The 23,080-nt window shown below is 50.7% G+C and overlaps 1 protein-coding gene across 1 annotated transcript; it reads left to right on the top strand.

Annotated features, from left to right (window-relative positions):
• Nucleotides 1–111: 111 nt before the first annotated feature.
• On the top strand, nt 112–21,822 carry LOC311593786 (uncharacterized protein; the record flags this gene model as incomplete). The annotated part of the gene is made up of 5 exons (XM_084775209.1): nt 112–295; nt 6,684–6,796; nt 19,461–19,583; nt 20,023–20,095; nt 21,686–21,822. Exons 2-5 carry the CDS (start codon nt 6,782–6,784, stop codon nt 21,820–21,822), a joined length of 348 nt encoding a protein of 115 aa, XP_084631335.1. The 5' UTR covers nt 112–295; nt 6,684–6,781.
• Between the last annotated feature and the right edge of the window lie 1,258 nt (nt 21,823–23,080).

Genomic DNA, 23,080 nt, shown 5'->3' with positions numbered 1-23,080 from the left:
AGACGGTCTGACGTCAGCGCTAGACGGGGCTGCCGGTTCCCACCGCGCGGGGGCCGCGGAGGGGGCGCGCGCTGCGCCAATCCCCGCCGACGGCCCCCGCACCCTCCTCGGCCCGGGGGGCGGGCCCGTCGCGCGCGGGGCGGGCTCTTAAAGGGCCCGAGCCCCGTGCCCGCATAGACCCGGCGCTCGCGCTGCGTAGACCCGGCGCCCTCGGGAGTCCCCAGGCCAGATCCGCGGGAGCCCCTGGGCCTGCGGCAGCCGCCACCATGAACAAGATTCAAGACGAGACGTTAAGGTGTTTCCCTCCCCCAACTTCCGCCCCTGGGGTCTTCCGCTCAGGCTTTTATGGGGGCTCCAGAAGACTACAAGGTTTCTGGGACGCCTTGGGAGGGTTCAGTGCATGAAAATCAGAGCATGGAGAGCCCTAGGTAAAGACCCACCCATTGCCAGATTTCTCAGGAGACTCTCCGTCTTGGTTCTGAGGCTACGTGAGGTTCCAGAAGACCCCCACCCCCACCCCTTAGCGCCGCTTTAATTGGGCCTTTGGCTGGGGCTCCCGTAGAGAACTCTCAGAAGCACACCCGGGCCCTTGTCTTGTAAATTAGTGCCCTGGACAGAGGTGGAGGGTGTCGTTGTCCTATGGCACCCAAGCAGTTACACACCCTCTATCTACTGCCCCAAGGGCCACTGGCTGGGGTGTGTGGCTCAGAGTGTGAAAGGGGGTCATGAGAGTGTGCTTTTTGTTCATTAAGTTTTAATTAATTACAGGAACCTATGCTCTGGCTTCAAAGATATTAAACTGTTACGTAAGAGGCTTCCCATCCCTAACGCAATTCCAGCTTCTTCAAATGTAAAGTGTGTGTCTTTGATCCCTTCCTAAACTTCCACTTGTGTGGTGTGCCTACTGTGTGCCAGAAGCGCGCCCGTAGCAACTTGGGGGGGGGAGGGGAGGACGGGGAGACAAAGCATTATTTGGCTCCATTTTACAGCCAGAAAAAGTGTTCAGGGAGGCACAGGTTGAGGGCGCAGAGAGGTGGAACCCGAGTTCTGTCTGCCCAGGCAGGTGGATACCTGTCCCGGCCAGCACATGAGCCTACTTTAGGGCTCTTCAGGCCATGCCCTCCTGCCTTTAGAGAGGGGAAAGCTTTTACAAGTTATTGTTGTTTTATTTTTAATGGACTGGATGGAAAAAAGTTGAGCTGAGAGAATAGTGTACAGTTTGCAGAGCAGCCCAGAACATGGGTTCCTTTGCCCCGCCTTCAGGGACTTTCCGGGAAGGAGGATCCACCCTGGAGCCCAGTGTCCTGCCAAAGGGAGGTCCCCTGATGCCCCAGCCCATTTGTTTGAAGTAGCAGCTCAGCTTTGGTTTTGTTTTTTTAACCTGCTTATTTATTTGTATACGTATGGATGCTTTGCCTGTGCACGCTTTATGCCCCTGGAGGCCAGAGGAAGGCCGTGGCTAGGTACCCTGGAACTGGGGTTACATACGGTTGTGAGCCACCAGGTGGGTGCTAGGAACTGAACCCAGGTCCTCAGGAAGGACAGAGAAATACTCTTAAGGGAGGAGCCCTTACTCCTGCTGGCAGCTCAGTCTTAAAGCCACAGCCAATCCAGGGCAGGGCCATGTATTCATCAGGAGAGGCTACCTCAGTCCCAGTACTATTTCCTCAGCAAGTCTAGGGTGTGGGAAGGTCTGGCTGACATTTGACCCTCACCTCTGTAAATGGAAGGAAACAGTCTAACTAATCTTGCCTAGGAGGGTACCGGAGAAGGTGGGCTGGCTTGGCATCACCCCAGGCCTACTCACCCTAGCTGTTGGAACTGAATAACCTCCATATTTCACAAAGAAACAAATCGAAAGTAACTCCCAAGCCAATTTTTTTTTCCCAAAAGGTTGGGCCATGACCCAAACCGGGGAGGGAGTTCACTTGTTTCTTATTCTAACACAGGTGGCAACTGTGTCTTTTCCCCATGGGGGTGGGGGGTGGGGGTTGTCCAACCTCTCAGTCTTTCAAGATTGGCTAGTTTGGAAAGAATCTTGGCAAAGGACGTGAAGGAAAGGAAGCTGGATCAGCTCCCCCGGGACTGTAAAGTTCTGAGAGTTGGGGGTGGAGGGGGAGTGCTTTGCAGAAACAAAAGGTGGGGGGATTTGCCTAAAAAATCTTAAGTTGGAGGGATTTAAAGCTTTGAATTCCTTTGCATAAAAGTTTCTACAATGTGTGTGTGTGTGTGGGGGGGGCTGTGGAATATTGGCCCTTGGCAGGTTACCTTTTATAGAAAATAATAATAAAGTTGTGTGTGTGTGTGTGTGTGTGTGTGTGTGTGTGTGTGTGTGGCCATTGGAGACTGCCGTGGCTATACCCTTCTTTCAGTAACTCATTCCATCAACAAACTCCCCCTGTAGCTGGGGACCTTGGCAGAGGAATTCAGGGGCTGTAGCTCCTATCCTCAAGAGGTCTCAGGGGCTCTGCCTTGTCTGTCCACAGGGAATGTCTTGACTTTGGTTATATTGGAAATAAGGCAGCTTTCAAGTGTGTGTGTGTGTGTGTGTGTGTGTGTGTGTGTGTGTGTGTGTTTCAAACCCAGGACAAGCAGCTGAGGTGCCTATTTGACATTTCAAATCAGACCTAGCTGCCAGGTTCTCCCAGCATCCCTCAGTCCCTACCTTTGACAGGGCATGGCTGGCATACCCCACCCTCTGCCCTGAACTGTCCCTCCCAGGAGCTGAGCTGCCCATTCCCCAGAGCCTCTCCCTATATAATCCTACCTCTCTGTGCCTTTGGCCTCCTGGCTGCTGTACTTAGTTCCCCTCTCTCTCCCTTCTGCTCCTCCTCTCCCAACATGGTTCAAGGTCATGACCCCTTTGGACTCTCCCAGCTACATCTGCCACTGGCTGTGCTCTCCCACATATCTATAATAAACTTTCTCTTCCATCATACCTAGGAGCAGTCATGTTCTTCCTTTCCTTTTCATTATTATTTTGTTTTGTTTTGTTGGTTTTTGAGGCAGGGTTTCTCTGTGTATCCTTGGCTGTCCTGGACTCGCTTTGTAGAACAGGCTGACCTTGGAACTCACAGTGATCCACCTGCCTCTGCCTCTCGAGTGCTGGGATTACCGTGCTCCACCACACCCAGCTTCCCTTTTTATTTCATCACTACCACCACCGTCATCATTATTATTCAGTGTGCTGGTGTGAGAGTGGAGGTCAGAAAATGACTTGCAAGGGTTGAGTCTTCTCAACTGTGGGTCCCAGCGATTGAACCCAGGTCCTCCGGCTTCATTGACAGCCAGTTCCTTTAACTGCTGAGCCATCTCACTGGCCTTTTTTTTTTTTTTTTTTAATGTGTATATGCCAAGTGTGTGTGAGTACTTGGGGAGTCCAGCAGGGGGCATCAGAGCCTCCACAGCTGGAGTTGTAAGCGGTTGGAAACTGACAAGGGTGCTGGAAACCAAACTCAGGTCTTCTAGCAGATCAGTGCCATCTCTCCAGCCCATGAAGTAGCTTTTACACAGTGGAGGTTGACTGGTAGCAGGTAAAAATAACCAGTTAATTCAGTGAGTTGAAAAACCAACCTTTCTGTTGTTCTGACCTCCTGTTGACCTGTCTGGGTGACAGCTGGGACCACCATTTACTGGGTGCTCAGTGTGGGCCCTGTTATGTTGACCCATCCCTTGAGACTGCCTAGCTTCATGGTGTCTGACGTGAAGTTGAGTGTCCAGCATGATTGTTGGATGCTCAAAGACTGTGTAGGCATGGCTGTGTGACCTCAGCTGAGTGTTTTCACCTTTCCGACTCTGCAAAATGGGGCAGCTGGGGGGGGGGGCCAGGGTGCGGAGGAAGGAGTTCAGGACCTGGCGAGACTGTGTGCTATGGGGAAGGCATAGCAATCTGTACTTCCTGAAACCCCAGGGCATCCCTGGGAAGGGAGGATGCTGCTGTCATTAAAGTTCATTTTACAGGCCAACAGACTGACAACGGCTGGCCTATGGACAGGCCTCTGGCTAAGGCAGACAGTAGGAGATGGAAGCTGCCAGAGAAAGCCCAGGACGCGTGATTAAGTCTGAATTTCACAGAAGCCTTGTTCAGTATCTCCCTCAACACCTGGGACGTACCTGTGCTAAGGTGCATATCTTAGTTGAAGTTCAGTGTCGCCCGGATGGCTGTCATTTTCATTTGCTGACCCTGCTGAGAACTTAGCTTCAAGGTCACAGCCCACTGGGCATTTTCTGTCCAGAGGGAGTGTCAAGATGGTGCTAAGTGGACGTGGGAGCGCTCTTTCTAAGAGACATGGTGTGCTTCTCCCCGTCAGGCTGAGAGTCAGAGAAAGAGCTTCGTGCCTCCTTCCTTTCTACTCTGCTTTTTTTCCCCTTTGCCAGATACCTGGGGTTGCCATTAGAGCCTCCCCCAGCACCATACCTGAGCCACATGCATAGCCTTCTTTTTTTTTTTTTTTTTTGAGACAGGTCTAAGTTGCCCAGGATGGCCTTAAACTTGCAATCCTTCTGCCTCAGCCCCCCCCTCCCCAGTAACACGCCATCGTGCTTGCCTAGTTTATTTGTTCATTAGACAAACAAACAAACAAAACAAAACAAGCAAAAAAATTGGCCCTGCTAGTTTATGCTGGGCTCCAAGTGGTCCCCTGGCGTAGGGCTAAGAAGCCAGACGAGCTAGGACAACAGTCACAGGGCCTAAGCAGAAGCCAAGGCCCAAGGGGTACCTATGTGGCCTCCCACTGAAGGCCAAGTGGGAGCTGGCCCTCCTGGGGTGCATGTGTTTGGAGGTGAGACCGGCTGTACATGTATGAATATGTGTAGAGACAGATGCAATAGAAGCCCAGACAGCAGAAGGACGGCTATGACCAGGATTCGGGACAGCATTTCTGGGAAGGTGGGATCCAACTATGAACGACAGGGAGGGGCAGCGAGCGCCAAGGCTAGAGCCTTGGGTGGCCCTGAAGCTAAGGGCCCTCTTGGTCTCAGGAAGTCTGGAGTTTGGGATCTATTTCCCAACCCAGCTACAGTCACGGGATTATGAAATGGGTTTGTGTCCCCAGGCAACTGCCGGGACAGGCCTTTCAGGGACTCCAGACAGCATGGCCCTGTGCCCTACCCCTGGGCTGGATCTGCTCCAGAGGAGCATTCAGAGAGAAAAAGAGCTTGTCCTGGCCTTGAAGGGGCTTTGCTTTGCTCTTTGCCGCGCTGAGACGCCAGCTGGGGGCCAGGCTTCTTTTCCAAGCACCACACATACTCACTGGGCCCCGGGCTCACTCCAGAGGCCTCAGGCTCGGCTCCCTGTTCCGCTGCTCAATGTAGTCTCAAACTGTATGATCATTAATAATTTTTGAGCAAGGGCCCTCAAAAAATCCTGCGGCCAGCCTTGCGCAGATGCAGGTCCAAGCCGGCTGCCAGATGAGGGTGGGTAGGAGTCAGCATGGGCTTTGAGGCTGGCAATGGTTCGTGGTGCCCACTGGCCACCCATGGCTGGGCGCTGTGGAAAGTCATGGCTCAATCAACAAAGAGCCTGCTGTGAGAAAACTCACTGGGGGCCAGCCCTGCCCCCTCACCTCTTGCTACACCCACTTCCTGGGGATGGAGCTGCTGTCTCAGGCTTTCAGTCACATACCTACCCAACTCTTCTCCTGGCTCATGACCTTTGAAAGTCCTTCCAGCTGAGGCCTTTCCCCAGGTCATCCCCCACATGCATTCAGCCCTGCCTAGTCTCTCCAGACTTTCTTGTTCTACTTAACTGCCTGCCTGTCACATTCTTCCTTGTAACCCCATAAATATGCCTGGGGGTCCCATAGAGAGATAGTTCTTAGGACACTGGGCCCCCAAATCCTGGAGTCCAAGCTATTATAGTTCCCATTTGATTGGGGGGAAGGGTACTGAGGGATGGGTGAATTTGCGAAGAGACATGAAGGCAGGTGCTTGGGTCTGAAACCACAGTGGAATGAGGTACACCAGGACTCAGCAATGGTGGCTTTCTGCACCCCTTCCCCTGACCTTCTGCCTCAGTGGTGCCAGACACTCAGGCCACCTCAGCCCCTTGGACCCCCAAGATCTACATTGAGCTTTCTTTTCCTTTCTTTCTTTCTTTCTTTCCTCCTCCTCCTCCTTCTCCTTCTTCTTCTTCTTTTTGGTTTTTTGAGACAGGGTCTCTCACTTTGTAGACCAGGCTGGCCTCGAAATCACAGCGATCCACCTGCCTCTGCCTCCTGAGTGCTGGGATTAAAGGCATGCACCCACCACGCCCGGCCATTCAGCTTTCTTTATGGTTCTCCTTCGTACAAATTTATTTAGGAGGCCGAATGGTTTGTGTCTACAGAAGCAACATGTCAGACCATGGGGTGGGGTGAGAGGCAGACCCTTCTGGATGCCCTGGGAGGGACCTCACCTAGCCAGATCTGGGTGGCGGTGGGACAGACTCTCTCAGTGAGGGTGAAGAGTGGTAACCTGAGGTAGCATCCTGTGCATGCTTGTAGGAGGCACTTGTCTGGCCACCACAGGAAGACAAGGCCATGGCTCTTCTTTCCTGTAGGTCCCCATGGCCTTGACCAGGCTGTGTGGAGCAGAAGAGGCGTAGGTGTTCTCTGTGGAGTAGCAGTCTGAGGATGTCTGATCACAGAAGCGTCCTGATCTTCATTCCTTGCTAATAACGCTCTTCCCTGCTCACTCATCTCCAGTTCCCAGTTACTGTGCACCAAGTACCCAGACGCCTGCTCAGCACCTACCGAGAACAAGTACTGACCTGGTACTAGATTGATCCAGAGTGTCTATATGCATGTGCGGTGAGCTGGTGAGTACATGTTGCTCTCATGTGTAGATGTGTATGCAAGCCCGTGCTATGTGTTGTTCCCTGTGTGTCTGTGAGTAGCGAGTTTTCTTGGTTGTGTGTCACGTATTAGGTGTGAACACAGGCGCTTAGCCATTGGGCGCATGTCACTGTGGTTGAAGGTCCCAACAGTAAGGCTCAGTAGCCATCACGTCCATGCTGAGGACAATGTCACCTGCCTAGCTCTGTCCTTCACAGGGTCCCCACTCTGGAGGAGAGCTGACCCAATGAAAGGACAGGATTTGGAACCCCAGCAGGAAGGCGGGAAGCAGAGAGAAGGGAGGAACAGAAAAGAACCCTTTCAGACAACTCTGTCTTCTCATGAGTAAACTGAGGCCCAGGAAGGGCACCAGAGCTGAGCCCAGGCTCCGTCCCTCCTGGCTCTAGACCCCCAGACTTCTTGGGGTCTTCAGTCGCAGAGCATCTACACCGTGATACCGCAGGTTGAGCCTCAGACTGGCTGGAAGAGCCAGAAGTCCGACCCGTGTCTGAAGCTCTCCCCCAAAGACCCGTCTTCAGGTTGACTCCATGGGTCAGAGGTACCTGCAAAGAGCATCTGTGTCTCTTGTCAAGAACCATACTTGTCACTGGTTAATATTGTAAAGTGGTGGTTCTCACTGCTTCCCTTCCTCTTTCCCTCCTTCCCTTCCATCCTTGCTTTAGTCTTTCTTTCCTCCTTCCCTCCCTTTCTTCCTCCCTCCCTCCCTCTCTCCCTTGTTTTGTTTGAGACAAGAGTCTCCAGGCTGCTTTCAAAGTCTTGATCCTCCTGCCTCAGTGTCACCTATGCCAGGATTGCCTGCATACAGGGTGCCAGGGCATGGCTAGGGCCTGGCATTCTGTAGATGGGTGTTGAAGGAAGCTGGTGCCCCAAAGCAGCTAGTCACAAAGCATGAGGTGAGGCTATACTGTACCCCAGGCCCTGCACCAGGCTTGGGGGCAGGGGGATTACACACAATAGTGTAGCCTGATTTGAGGGTGTTGGGCCTCAGGTTCCTCTTTTAACATAAGCTCTGAAATGTGCCATCTACTGGCAGGGCCATTGGTAGGACCCCATGGGGAGAAAGGTCTCTTTGAAGCTCTATACAAGACACACTGAGCCCAGGTTGCCCTCTTCACAGACTGTTTCCTGCGTTTGATATGGGCTTTGCTCTCTGTCTTTAGCCCCAGCTGGCTGTCCCTGCCTGTCCTTAGTATCTGGTCCCAGGAATAGCAACTTAGATATTCCCAAAGGCCTCCCAAATACCAGAGAAACCTGGCACCATAGCACCCCAAAACAACCCCTTTTTCCCAAGAGTGTGGTGCCTTGTCAACATGCCAGGCACTGCAGCTGCAGCCCCGTGCCAGGCTGTAGGGACTTCGAATCTGCAGCAGGAACCTCCCGCAGAGGAACACCGCCCTCGGTCCTTGCAGGATTTGGGAAAAGAATGTCCAGGCTCCAGTTTCACAAAGAAATTGGTGCTGCAATATGAAATAGAGGCAGGAGCATCTGCTTTGTCCTCAGCTGCGCACGTGGCTCTTCACCGCGCTAGCACAAAGCAGTGCCGCGCAGCCAGGCCTGCCCGAACGTGCCAGCAATCCAAGTTTTTGAGAGGTGGAGGCAGGAGGATTATCATAAGTTTGAGGTCAGCCTGGCCTACATAGAGAGAGTTCTAGGCCAGCCTGGGATGCCATGTGAATCCCTGTTTCAAACCACCCTCCAGAAAAGGCAGTATAGACGAGGCCATGACTACGGCTTTCTTTTTACCTCAAAAGATAAGAATGTTGATTCTATTCATTCATAAAAGTAAAAATGCAAGAAATGGGGTGGGGTAGGCAGTTGTTAAATAGTTGAATAAAGAGTGTCAAAGATAAAGCTGGCTGGCTGGGTGTGGTGGTGCCCACCTGTCATTCAGTACTTGTCAGGTTGAGGAAGCCAGAGGGTCAGGAGTTCAAGGTCAGCCTCCACTACTTAGCAAGTTCCAGGCCCACCTGGGCTACATAAGATCATGTCTCAAGAAAAATAAAACAAAATTTGAAAAAATAATGCGACTGATCAGAATCAAGTTTTTCAAGTGTTATGTTTGCTCTGGGTTTTTTTGTTTTGGTTTGGTTTGGTTTTTTTTTTTTTTTTTTTTTTTTTTTTTGAGACAGAGTAGCCTTGAATTTCCTGAACTAACTTTGTAGACTAGGCTGGCTTCGAACTCACAGTGATCCTCCTGCTTCTGCCTCCCTGAGTGCTGAGATTAAAGGCATGTAGCACCATACCTGGCTGTTTGTTCTGTTTTCTACTAGTTTGAGCTGGGCATGGTGGTGCACACCTTTAATTCCAGCATTCAGGAGGCAGAGGCTGGTGGATTGCTGTGAGTTCAAGGCCAACCTGGTCTACAAAATGAGTCTAGGCTGCACAGAGAAACCCTGTCTCTAAAAACAAAATTAATTAATTAATTAAAAAATGGCAGAGGGTAGGCAGGGTATGGTGGCCCTGCCTTTAATTTCAGTACTCTAGAGGCAGAGGCAGGAGGACTCTGTGAGTTAAGCCCAGCCTAGTCTGAAAAACAAGTTGTAGGCCAGCAAGGGCTACACAGTAAGGTCATGTCAAATAAATAAATAAGGAATGTTTGCCTAGCATGTACAAAGGCCTGGGTTCCAGCCTGGTCTACATGCCAAGGTCTAGGCCAGTCTGGGCTGGAACAATAATAACAATACACTAAATAAATGTGTTAGAGTGCTTGCGTGCTCAAAGTCCTGGGTTCAATCCCCAGTAATGCATAAAATTGGCATGGTGATACATAACTGTAATTCTAACACTTGGAGGGTGGAGGGTAGATGACCAGGATTCCAGGACACAGCAAACAAAAGCCTCCAGGCTGCTTAACTCTGCTAAAGAACAACCTCTTCTCCCTGCGGCTTTTTTAGCAACTTAAAAAAAGGCTGGGAGGGGTGGGAAGAAACCGATGACATCATAGACAACCCATAATGATGTGGGAAGACCAATCCCAAATTCGGGTTCTGAGAGAGGCCAGCCCAATTGGACACAGTTGCTGGTAGTCTGGACCAAAGGAGGAAGAGGGCAGGAGTGATGGCAGCGCTGGGGGCTTTGTGCCTTCTTAGTGAGGGTGCCGTTCCCCCAGCATGGCCTAGGATCTGAGCCAGCTGACTCAGCCTGGCTGAGCCTGTTTCTACCAGCAAGGTTTTCTGAGGATCCAGAACTGGCTGTTGGCCTTCACAGAGTACCTTCTTATGTGTAGTTCCTGTAGCCTTGAACTTGTGATCCTCTTGAGTGCCGACACAGCGAGCTTGTGCCCTTGATCCTAGTCATGGCATTGCTCTTTTTTAAGGCCCTAGGCAAAGCCCTAGCTACTAAGACATGGGAAAGCAGCTGCTTGGAACTGCCTGGTAGTGATGGGTAGTAAGTCAGGGAAGTGTGAACGGACGGGCCAGGCCTGTGCCGGGCTGGACACATGACCGACACATAGTCTGTCCTTCCCACCAGGGGCAGTGTCAGTTGGCAGTCACCTGCTGGTGGCTGAGGACAGCCTGCACACACACATGCTTTGCATTTTGCCTGCATGATTTTTTTAAAAAAATCTTTTTCTATGCAGGGTGTGATGGTGCATGTCTTTAATCCCAGGATTTGGGAGGCAGAGGCAGGTGGATCTCCGTGACTTTGAGGCCGGCCTGGTCTACAGAGTGAGTCCAGGCTAACTGGAATACACAGTGAGACTTTCTGGTTCCTTACCCAGCTGTCCTGAGTCTCTGGCTGTGTCTGCCCCTTGGTGTACCCTGGAAAAAAGCCTGCAGGTGGCACAGACACCTCTTCAGCTATCAGAAGTTTGTCACATTGTCCTCCCTCTAGACCTGGAATTCCTGGATGTCCGCTGGGCCCTGGTGTCGCATAGGCAACAGCTTGAATGTGTAAGAGCTGTAACTGGTGACAGGAATTTTGCATCAGCCCATGCTGGGGACCCTGGGCAGGGTAACAGCCTGCTGAGCCTTGAAGTTCCTCTTTTAGTGTCTTGGTTTTGTCCTCCTGGTTTGTTGGGAGGAGAGAGGTGGTGTGGCCCCGAGCCTGGCACACAGCAGACACTGCACAGTGGCTTCCTATCTTTCCTCTTGAGGCAGCTGGGTTTGAGCAGCAAAGATGCTCGAAACCAACATTCTCCTTACCTGGAGCTTGGCAGCTTCTGTAACCTTGAACTCTTAGAGGCCCAAATGTCTCACTCTTCCACAGAACACCACTGGAAACTGAGGGCCTACCTCAACATTACTCTTGTGGAGCTTTGTGTAAACTAAAAAAAACAAAAACAAAAACTGGCCTTCCTTCAGCAGTTGCAGGGATGAGGCTAGGGGCTTGGCTTTGTGGTAGAATGCTCAGCTAGCATGCACAAGGCTGTGGGCTCCATCCCCTAATCTCAGTGCTGAGGAGGATCGGGAGTTCAAGGACATTCTTAGCTACATAGCGAGTTTGATGTCAGCCTGGGAGATGCCAGACCTTGTCCGGAAAGGAAGGAGGGAGGGAGGAAGGGAAGACTTCAAGTTGGTAACAACAGAATCAGCCCTTCTAAGGACAGAGCCTTGGGTGATGGCAGATTCTACACTGCTCCATACTTGGGTAACACCTTTCAGAACAACAGGCTCGGCAGGGCTAGCAGTATGACAGGGTGAGGGCTGTCTTCCCTGAGCTCAGAGAGACCACCATGGCACAGTGTTTGGTTCCTGTGGCTGTAGGTTAGGTGGGAACCCTGGTTTATAGGACCAAAAGCTATCTATGTCCAGGGTTGGTTCCCTCCCAACCTTAGATTTTGTTGTGATGGGACATAAATACTGTGAACAGTGCAACAACACCTGAAGCCAGATCAAAACACGGAACACGTCTGCCTGTCTAGAGAGCTCCTGTGACCCATGACGCTTAGACCATAGTGGTCAGGATTCCAAACTCTTCCCTGTGGATGTGTGAACCTCACAGACAGTTGCCTGTGTGTCCTTTCTGGTCCTTTGTAAGGCCCAAGTGAGGGTCCTGTTGTTGTACCAGTATCTGCGGCCTCTTCACTGTCCAGAGTGTGCATTTCTTTGTGTGACTGTACTGCCTGCCACCGTTCCCACTCTTGTCACACCCTTGGCTGGCTGCTTCCGCTGAGCTTCTGTGAACATTTTTTGGTTTTCTTTTTTTTTTTCTTTCTTTCTTTCTTTCTTTCTTTTAAAACAAGGTTTCTCTGTGTAGCCTTGGCTGTCCTGGACTAACTGTATAGACCAGGCTGGCCTCGAACTCACAGAGACTCGCTTGCCTCTGCCCCCTTGAGTGCTGGGATTACAGGTGTGTGCTACCATGACCAGCTCATGTTTTGGTTTTTCAATGCCCAGGACCCCGTCACCAGATTATGAGAGGATCAGTCTTGAAACTAATTGTGCAAATCAGAAGGGATTTCTGAGTCCATAAGTGCACACACACACACACACACACACACACACACACACACACACACATACTACACACACACACACACACACACACACACACACACACACACACACACACACAGTGCCTTTGTCCTCCTGAGAAAACAGAAGTTGTCAAGAAAACAGACAAAATTAAAACTTCCTGCTCTAGACTCAGTGGAAAATCCTGCCTCTTTCTCCTTACCCCAAACCTGACCAAGCAAGCACCTAGCAACTCCATACCTCTTCGCCACAGACGAGAAGGTCACCTTTTCCCCTGCTGAGAAACAAATTAGGCTTGACTGACGTCTGGGAGGCAGACAAGACCTCCTTTAGGCAAAGCATCTCCAGGTGACCTAGAGAGAGCCCTAAGGTTTAAGTGATGTCCCCACCCCATGCCTAGGGCTCAGGGCGCCAGAACCCTGCCACTCCTGATTTCCTCCGGCCTTCCCTCTGAAGTAATGACGATTGCTGCACAGCCTTGAATGTGGCCTGCTTCCTCTCCAAGACCTTTGCTTCTACTCTGGAGTGTCTGGGATGTTTTCATTTAAGCAGCCTTTCAAAGGGTCACTGGCTTGGGATCATCCTCCTTTTTCCTTGGGGTACTAGAAGGACCTGTATTTGTTCACTTGTCCGCTGTCTTTCCTCACTCAGCTTTGCCCCTACGGAAACAAGAACCTGTCTGATTCAGTTGTCACCCCAACTTCCAACCCAGTGCAGAGAAGGCTCAGTGGAGGTGTGTGAGTGTGGGGTGAACAGAAGCCCACCTCCAAAGAGAGGGACCAGCCTTTCAGGCTGCCACCTCCATGTGCAATTGTTTCCCAGAGTGTAGACGGTCACACGCCACATTTACAGCACCATTTGCTTCGGCCCCTTTTGGTGAGGTCCCAGGTTCAAAGTGACCAGGGCAGCCTGATTGAGGCTATGGGAGACAGCTGTCCAAGGTCAGCGGGGCTGCGTGTGTATCTCTGGTAGGAAACGCCCTCATTCTTTCTAGAAGCGACTATGGGTTTGGTAGCACAGGCCTGTGATTTCAGCTGCAATGGAGGCAAGGCAGGAGGATCAAAAGTTCAAGGCCCACGTGGGCCACTTAATGACATCCTGTCTCAAATAAAATTTAAAGATAAATAAATAAATAAATAAATAAAAGGTAGGCTGGATCTGCAGCTCGGTGTCTGAGCATTTGCCTAGAGTGCTTGTAGCTCCGGTTTCATTTTCAGAGTCACAAACAGAGCCGGGCGTGGTGGCGCATACCTTTAATCCCAGCACTCAGGAGGTAGAGGTAAGCGGATCACTGTGAGTTCGAGGCCAGCCTGGTCTACAAAGTGAGTCCAGGATGGCCAAGATAACATAGAGAAACCCTGCCTCAAAAAACAAAACAAAAAAACAGACAGAGTCACAAACAGTATAAAAGGTAGGCATCAGCATCAGAGTCCACCAACAGCGATGCTTTCTTGGTTTGTTCTGATGGGTATTGACCCAGCATTGCAGGGACAGGTGGACAAGGCTCCTTCTGCGGCGTGAGGTATGCCTGGTTCTTCCAGAAGGCTCTCTATGTAGAAGGCACATTGTGTCAGTCCACACAGCCGTGTGACCTCTCCACGTCCACATCCACAGCCAGTGACAGACAAGGCTCCAGAGGCATTTAGTCCACAGACCTGGGAAGGACGAGGGGAAAGAACAGTGGCTTCCACATTGACCAGGACACACGGAAGAGCCAGGGCAGCATCCATCACATGTCTGCTGCCTGTGTCACAAAGGCGTCCGTTCCTACTGTGTGCCAAGTGCTGTCTTCACACCTTCCCCTGCACTGCCGTTTAGATTTCCCAGATCCCTGTGAAGCGGGTCTGATGACTGTTCCTGGGGAGTAAGCTTAGGATCAAGCAACGGAGTTAAACTATGGAGGTGGCTGGGCGTGGTCTGCACTAGTAGAGTGCTTGGTTGGCATGCATGGAGTCATGGTTAAACTGAAAAAAAAAAAGATGAATGCATAAATACATACAGTCAGACATGGACGTCCTTGGAACCAGAGCACTGCGGGCAATGGTGATGGCTGTGGTGGTTTGAATAGGTTTGGCCCCCATAGACCATAGTGCTTGGCTCATAGGGAGTGGCACTACCACAAGGTGTGGCCTTGTTGGAGTAGGTATGGCCTTGGAGGAAATGAGTCACTGTGTGGCAGGCTTTGAGGTCTTATACACCCAAGCTAAGCCCAGTGTGGATCGCAGGCTCCTGCTGTCTGAGGATCAAGATGTAGAACTTCTTGCATTGATGGTGTGAGTCTTTAATCCCAGCACTCAAGAGGCAGAAGCAGGATTTCTATGAGTTCGAGACCAGCCTGGTCCACAGCATGAGTTCCAGGACAGCCAGGGCTATACAGAGAAAACCTGTCTCGAAAATCAGAATCTATCGAGCTGTGTCTCTTCCTCCAGCACCATAGCTGATGTATCCTTCCAGGTCTCAGTGGGAACTGTAGCTACTCAGAGTCACCACAGGCAGTATGTCAGCAAATAGGCAGTGCCTGCAGCAGAACCTCATTTACAGAACAAGGCACAGAAATGTGGACAATTGTCACATGTTCCAGAATGTTCTTCAGTGGACTCTTAGCTGATGGCCTTACCAGGTAAAGGACAGGACAGAAGTACAGATATAGGCAATTGTAAGCCACTTGTCAATAGTGCTGTGAACCACTGTTTTTTTGTCTGTTTTTTGTTTTCTCTTTTTGAGACAAAAGTGTCACTACCATGCAGCTATGGCTGTTCTCGAACTCCCAGAGATCCACGGGCCTCTGCTTCTCAAGTGCTGGGATTAAAGACGAGAGCCTCCACACCCAGCTAGCAGTAAGCACTTTAGCACTGAACCATCTCTCCCACCCACCAGTTAACTTTTTTTTTATTACTCTGACCTGATACCTGACAGAAGCCACTGAGGAAAGGAAGGACACACTTGGCCTATCATGGCAGCTGGAGCTTGAGGCAGCAGGTCACGTGGCGCCCACAGTCAGGAAGCAGAGAGATAAATGTGGAGCTCGGCTTACTTTTTCTTTTGAACTCTACCCAGGACCCAGCCCATGGGAAACTGCTGTCTACACGCAGGATGGATTTTCCCATTTCAACCCATGTAGAAACTTTGTCTTAGACGTGTCCTGATTCTGGTAGCACGCTGTGCTGGTAGCTTTTATGTCAATTTGATACAAACTAGAGTCATTTGAGAAGGAGGAATCTCACTTGAGAAAATACCCCCATGAGATTGGCCTGTGGGCTAGTCTGTGGGGAGCCTGTGTCATCTTCACTCCAGCTGTAGCTTCTAGGTGGTAGAGAGGAGCAGTGTGATAAAGACATCTCAGCCCTCGGAACCTAAAACATTTATAGTCTCTGGCCCTTTAAGAAAACCTTGTCCACTCTAGGGCTAGATCAACAGGGCACATGTGGCCACACACGGGAGTCACCATGCCTGGTGCCCAGGGGCAGGGAGGAGAATTTTTTTTTTAAATCATTTTTCAGTTTCTCTGTGTAGTGTTGCCTGTCCTAGACTCGCTTTATAGATCAGGCTGGCCTCGAAACTCACAGTGATCTGCCTGCCTCTGTCTCCCAAGTGCTGGGATTAAAAGCGTGTGCCACCGCACCTGGCTAGGAAGGAGAGTCTTATTTACTTGACTAAGGGTGCAGCCTGGCCCTGAAGTGTAAAAAGCGTCTGGAAAACTCTAGTCAGAAGCTGCTGGAAGCTAAGGCTCTTCTTTGCCATGGGTGAGAGTGCACACAGGGCATCAGTGTCACATTGAACCCTGTGCCAGGCTGACTGATGCCTGGGCTGTGGGGTTACTGGAGGAACAGGAACAGACACAGGTGTGGTGGGCCGGTGGGCGGGCATACAGGTGAGCGGGCACGCCTGCCTCAGGCCTCCCATCTTCTCAGCATGAGCCCGGGGAGGTGTCTCCATGTGGGCCTGCGGCCGCTGTGTGCTGACTGTGGGCCTGCAGCCGCTGTGTGCTGATCGTGGGGCTGCCTGCTGACCTCTGTCAAAGTGGCTCCCACATCCTGGACACTTGTTCAATGCTCACCTCCAGTGTCCTTCGGCTGGATGACCTTTCCCTTTTGCTAAGGCACAGAAGGCAAGCTGTCTGAGATCACCTCCTCCCTGTCACCACCACCTCAGGCTGGAATCGTCACCCAGGACTTCGGCAGGCCCAGGCTGTGTCATTCTTCATGGCTGTCTGTGCACCCAAGGGCTCCTCATGACTGCCCTTGGCCTCCAGGATAAGAGACCATGGTCTGTTTTGCAAATGACAAGTGGTACAGCAGTGGCCACAGCAACGTCCTGTGGCTTCTCTCACAAATCTTTTATTTTTGGCCCAAGACAGCTAATGTGTGGCCAACATCTCCAAGGAAACCAGGACGCCCAGAGCAAACTGTACCCAGTCTCCATGCTAAAACCATCTATCTGCTAATTCTGGCCTTGCTGGTATTTATTTAATTGTCTTAAGACCCCAGCATCATTTATTTAGAGTGTGTGTGTGTGTGTGTGTGTGTGTGTGTGTGTGTGTGTGCATGCGCGCTTGTCATGACATACGTGGACAGGTCAGAGGACAGCATGCGAAAGTCATTTCTCTTTCCGTCCTGTGGGGCCAGAGGATCCAACTCTAGTTAGCAGGTCTGGAGGCATGTGCCCTTACCCTCTGAGTCATCTGAGTGAGAGTTTTTGTTGTTGTTTATTTTGGTTTTTGATTTTTTTGAGACAGGGTTTCTCTGTGTAGCCTTGACTGTCCTGAACTCACAGAGATCAACCTGCCTCTGCCTCCCTGAGTTCTGGGATTACAGGTGTGTGCTACTGCACCTGGCTTGTGTGTGAGTTGTTTTTTGTTGTTGGCTTTTTGTTTTTGTTTTGTTTTGTTTTGGTTGGGTTTTGGAGACAGAATTTCTCTGTGTGGCTTTGGCTGCCCTGGACTTGCTTTATAGACCAGGCTGGCCTTGAACTCAGAGATTCGCCTGCCTCTACCTCCCAAGTGCACCACTGCACCTGGCCATGTGTGATTTTTTTTCCGGTATTTTATGTCAGTGTGTTACCATGTGCCTGTATAGGTTCTCTGTGTCGTGAAGGTGTCTATCGCATCACATGTGCTGCTTGTGTGTTGGATGTTATCTTGTGTCTGTGTGTGTGGTGTATCATATATGGTATCTGTCTGTCATGTATGTCCATCCTGTGTGTCCCGCATGGTATCTCTGAACGTGCTCATACACTGTGTCCCTCACGTGCGAGCTCCTGTAACTAACAAGTGAGGCATGGTCAGCTCCCAGATGTTTGACCATCTTCCCATCATTCTCTCTCTCTCTCTCTCTCTCTCTCTCTCTCTCTCTCTCTTTCCATCATGTATTTCAGGCTAGCCTTAAACTCGATATGTAGGCAAAGATGACCTTGAACTCCTGATGCTCTGCCTCCACCTCCCAAGGCTGATTACTCATGCTCACTGCCATAGCCTGTGAGATGACAGTGAACCTTGGTGCCCTTTTTTTTTTTTTTTTTTTTTTTTTTGGTTTTTCACAGTGATCCACCTGCCTCTGCCTCCTGAGTGCTGGGATTAAAGGCATGTGCCACCATGCCCGGCCTGAACCTTGGTGCTCTCGATGTTGAGGACCACCTACTTTCTGGACATCCTCCTCACTGCCAAAGCCTTGTGTTCTGTCTCCCTTCCCAGTATGACAAACAAAATGTCTCCATACCACACCACTGGTCCTATGAGGCTATAGCTGTGTGGGGAAACACAAGATCTCTAGTTACATCTGAATTTAAGGTAGCAAATGCTTTTTAGTATTCATTAATACAGCCCAAGTGTGTTCCACACCTGTTCTACAAAGACAATCCATTGTTTATCTGAAGTTTGAGTTTCACTGAGTACCTCGTATTTTTATTTGCTAGTATCTACTAGGGGTAGAGAGCTGGCTCTGGCTTCTGGGTAGGTTGGAGCCTGAATTCTTAACCACGATGCCTCAGTTTCCATTCCTGTCAAATGCATGTACTCTCCTGGAACCTTGTTGTGCAGTCCTGGGCTGTGCAGGTCGTATGACACCATGCAGAAGGGCTCCTCAACGCCAGCTGTTGTTCTCTGGTGACACTCTAGCGGCCTCTGTGTTGCAGACTGAGCTGCTGTGTAGCCTCTTTCTTCTTCTTTCCCACTTTTTTCTGCCTCTTGTCCTGGATTGCCTCAGGTGACTTGAACTCAGAAATATACACACAGACCAGCACCTTAAGAATGGACATGAGGGGGGGGCGGGGGGCTGGAGAGATGGCTCAGAGGTTAAGAGCACTGTCTGCTCTTCCAAAGGTCCTGAGTTCAATTCCCAGAAACCACATGGTGGCTCAAAACCATCTACAATGAGATCCTGTGCCCTCTTCTGGGGTTCGGGCATAACACTGTATAATAAATAAATAAATAAATCTTAAAAAAAAAAAAAAAAGACTGGGCATGGTGGCCTATGCCTTTAATCCCAGCACTTGGGAAGTAGAGGCAGGCGGATAGCTGTGAGTTCGAGGCCAGCCTGTTCTTCAGCGTGAGTCCAGGACAGCCAAGGCTACACAGAGAAACCCTGTCTCGAAGGGGGAAAAAAAAAGAAGAGTGGGCAGGGTGTGCTGAGCCCCGTAGGTGCATAAGTGGAACATTTGCATTTACTGCAAAGAGTCCAAATGCCCTGCACTGGGGGACAACAGAGATTCAACGTACACCCAGGCACTGCCTCTGACAGAGTAACGTGACAGGTCTTCAGGTAAACAGAGAAAGGAGAGCAATAAATAAGGACTGTGTTCAAAGACACCCCCTGTGGTGGTTTGAGTAAGTATGGCCTCCATAGGCTCCTATGCTTGAATGCTTAGTCATCATGGAGGGGCACTTCTTGAGAAGGATTGGGAGGTGTGGTCCTGCTGGGGTAGGTGTGGCCTTATCAGAGGAAGTGTGTCACTGGGGGTGGGATTTCAAAAGCCCAAGCCAGGACCAGTGTCTGTTCCTGCAGCTTGCAGATGCAGGTGTAGAATCGCAGCTCCTTCTCCAGCACCATGTCTGCCTGCGTGCTGCCATGCTTCCCACATGATGATAATGGACTGAACCTCTGAAATGAAGCAAGTCCCAATTAGACCCTATCTTTCATGAGAGTTGCCATGGTTATGTGCCTCTTCGCAGCAGTAGGACAATGACTAAGACAGCACCCTCTTCCCCTGTCCCTAGGTCTCCAGTCCCTTTGGCACCTCCTTTGCTCCCAATCCACCCACCTGCCTATATACGCTGCGTTTCACCTCTGTCTCACGCTGCGCTCCTGAGGCCCTGTACACCTCTGCACTGTACAGTTTGGTAAGTTCGGGTCTAGGCACACACCCATGAACTCAGCCTCCTCACAAAGTGACCCCACATGCTGATGTACCCTCCAGAAGGTTCCTTCCATCCTTCATGGCTCTGCTCTCCTATTATAGGATTCTCCCAGCAACCACCGGTTTACTCTTGTGACACCACAGCTGTCGCTGACTTCATTTCCCTGTAGTTCAGTGAAGTGCTTGTTCAGTTTGCTCTGCTTGGGGTCTCATTTCTCTTTTCTCCTTTTTTTTTTTTTTCCGAGACAGGGTTTCTCTGTGTAGCCTTGGCTGTCCTGGACTCGCTCTGTAGACCAGGCTGACCTCGAACTCACAGAGATCCACCTGCCTCTCTGCCTCCCAAGTGCTGGGATTAAAGGCATGTGCCACCACCGCCTGGCTGTGTTTGTCACTTTTATTTCAACGTTTCCTCCTGTTGCAAGGTATACTGCAGCCACCTGCTGATTTACCCAAGTCTAACATCCATACAGGACGATGTGCAGCACACCCAGCCAGGTGAGTGGATTTCCTTCAAGTAAACATCCCTAGGTAACTAATGCTCAGAGAAAGCGACAACACCAAGAGGCTGGAAGACGGCTCAGCGGGTAGCAGCGCTTTGTATGCAAGCACAAGGACCCGAGTGTGGATCCCCAGCACCCACATTGGAAACTGGGAGCACCCACACGAGCCTTAACAGCAGTATCGGGTGGAAAGTGGAAACAAAAATCACCAGGGCTTGCTGGCCACCAGCCTAGAGACCATTATCTCAAAGGGGAAGGCGGAGAGCAGGGAAAGAGGCTCGCCGATGTCCTTTTAGCCTCTGCATGCACATGCATTGGTGTGCACACCCATGTGTACACACATGTACAAACACACACACACACACACACACACACACACACACACAATTAGAGCAGCAAGATACATAGAAGGACACACCCAAATACATGCAATACAAATATTTTAAAAGCAGAACCAACATGACCAGCACCCTGTGACATCCCTGTCCCATTCCAAGGTAACTTTTCACTCTGAATTGTAACACCTGGGACTTCCTGTGCACACAGCACATGGTTTTAGTATCACTCTGTAGGCCACCCGAGGCCACTTAACCCAGGGGAGGAGCGGAGCCCAGCTGCCAGCCCCTGACGTCAGAGTCCAGCATCATCACTTATTCACGTTCTCACTAAATGTCAGCTGGGGTGAGTACTGACAGAACTGAGAAAGCTGTGACTTTGAGAAGCCAAGAAGTGAACACACAGAGTGTGGAGAGGAGGAAGGCACACCTAGGTCAGGCAAGCTCACTTTTTTGTTTTTGTTTTTCAAGACAGGGTTTCTCTATGTAGCCTTGGCTGTCCTGGACTTGCTTTGTAGACCAGGCTATCCTCCAGCTCACAGCGATCTGCCTGCCTCTGCCTTTGGAGTGCTGGGATCACAGGTGTTCACCACCATGCCTAGCTTAGAGGTCACTTCTTATCACAGACAGGTGTTAGGAGCAAAGGGCATCTGGGCATCCAAGCGAACAGTCCATCACATGTGCCCAGGGCACATGTGTCTGAAAATACCCTGCTCATTCTGTGTCCCAGGTACCACCTGGTCTACTGAACAAAGTGTTATAAAACATACTAGTCTACCAGAGAGGAGGACATAGGCAGGCTTGTTCTAGAATGTTCCTCCTGATTTTAAGTTTGCTTTCTGGGCATATTCTGCATTACTTGGAGAGCCACATGAGGACAGCAGAGTGGGAAAGAATTGTTTTGGTGGAGACAGCCTGAGGACCTAGTAGTACAATAAAAGGTAAAGCCAGCTTGCATACACTCCCTAGAACCAAAAGGTACCTCTTTCTGAATGGTAGAGCTGAGTGAGGCTGACTGGTATGCACTGGCCTGGATTGACCCACACACCCCCTCCCCCAGTCACCAGCTGTGGAGATAGAGCGTTCTGATCAGCCAAGCTGATCTCCAAAGGAGGAGTGGTGAGCAAGACCCAGCTTAACCTCAGGGACCGAACACACTGATGGCGGTGGTTGGGGTCCCTGAGAAAAAAGGGTGGATGGAAGGCTTCCCTTAAACTATCCTGCACCTCATAGCCACATTTGCATCTCAGACCCACAGTCCCAGCTCTGCCTGGAAGAGTCTGTCTGGAAGTCTCACAGTATCATTGAACATCAGCCCTGTCTACTTCTCATACAGAATTGCCATGGTGGTGCAGCCCTATGGAGCCCTGGCTGGCCTGGAAACTAACAGAGATCTGCTGGCCTTGAGAGTGCTGGCATCAAAGGTGTGCATTCACCTCAGCTTGTATTTTTCTGGTTATTAAACCTTGTAGAACTGCAAGTTAGGCCACAGGGACATTGAAGACACCTGTCAGTGTCTTGCTGTTGCCCTTGGTGCCAACCCCAGCCAGACAGTGTCCAGGCATGGCCCATGGACTCCAATCCTCAGTACCTGTGTGACTTGGGGGTCTTTCGTTTTTGTTTTTGTTTTTTTGAGACAGGGTTTCTCTGTATAGCCTCACATGTCCTGGACTGACTTGTAGGCCAGGCTGGCCTTGAACTCACTGAAATCCTCCTGCCTCTACCTCCCAAGTGCTGGAATTGAACATGTGTGCAATCACGCCGGGCTGTGACTTGGGCTCTTATTGAAAGGCTCTTGCCCTCAGGGCTCCATCCTCACTGAGTTATCAGTTGCCAACATGTGCAGAGTCCCGCCCAGAAGCACTGTCTGCAGAGCCTGTGAGGTGCCGTTGACTCTCCCATCCCCTTCCCTAAGTGACCCGCATTCAACAGTATCATTCCGCTAAACCTTGCCATCCAGCAAGTCCAAAAACCAGAAGAATGAGACCCGTTTGGTACATTGCTGTGTTCTCCTGAGTAAGAAGGCAGCAGCTTACTTGTCCCTTTCTCCAGGAAGCCTCTGCTCATCTCCCAGCCTGTATGTGTCCAGTTCCCATGATGCCCTGGGTGATGCAGAAGAGGACATTGGCTCTCCTTCCCTTTCTCCTTCTGTCCTTCCTGCCTTCTGTTCTTTTCATTCCTTCTCTCCCTCCCTGACCTGTGCTGGTCTTATGCTTGTGAAGGATAATGGCATCTTACCTACCCAGGGCTGGGGCTGCAGGCCTCCAGCAGCTGTGTGGCTGGGGCTGCCTTATTCCCAGATGATGCAAGAGGCTGGATGGGTGGAGGCATCAACCATCTGCTAAGAGTCTAGGAGATCCAAAGTGCAGGGAATATTCCAAATGGAGATACAGATATGGTGCGCTTTCCCGAAGTGTCCTGTACAGCTGTCTTTATGGTGCCTGGCAGTACCCACAAGACCCTGTGGGCACACAATGAGAGAGCTGACTAGCTCTCTCATCTCTTAGGCATCTTTATCAAGAGGTCTAGTGGTAAGTTATTAAACACCAGACACCAAGTTAAAATTTACTCTCAGATAAGCAATTAGTAATTTACTTGTATAAATATGTGTTGAATATCACACCAAATGCTGTACTGAATACAGT

The sequence above is a fragment of the Acomys minous genome (genome assembly GCF_964271855.1).
Source record: "Acomys minous genome assembly, chromosome: 3".
Classification (NCBI taxonomy): Eukaryota; Metazoa; Chordata; class Mammalia; order Rodentia; family Muridae; genus Acomys; species Acomys minous.
The sequence above is the reverse complement of the archived record's forward strand: the minus strand, read 5'-3'. Positions and strand labels throughout refer to the sequence as shown.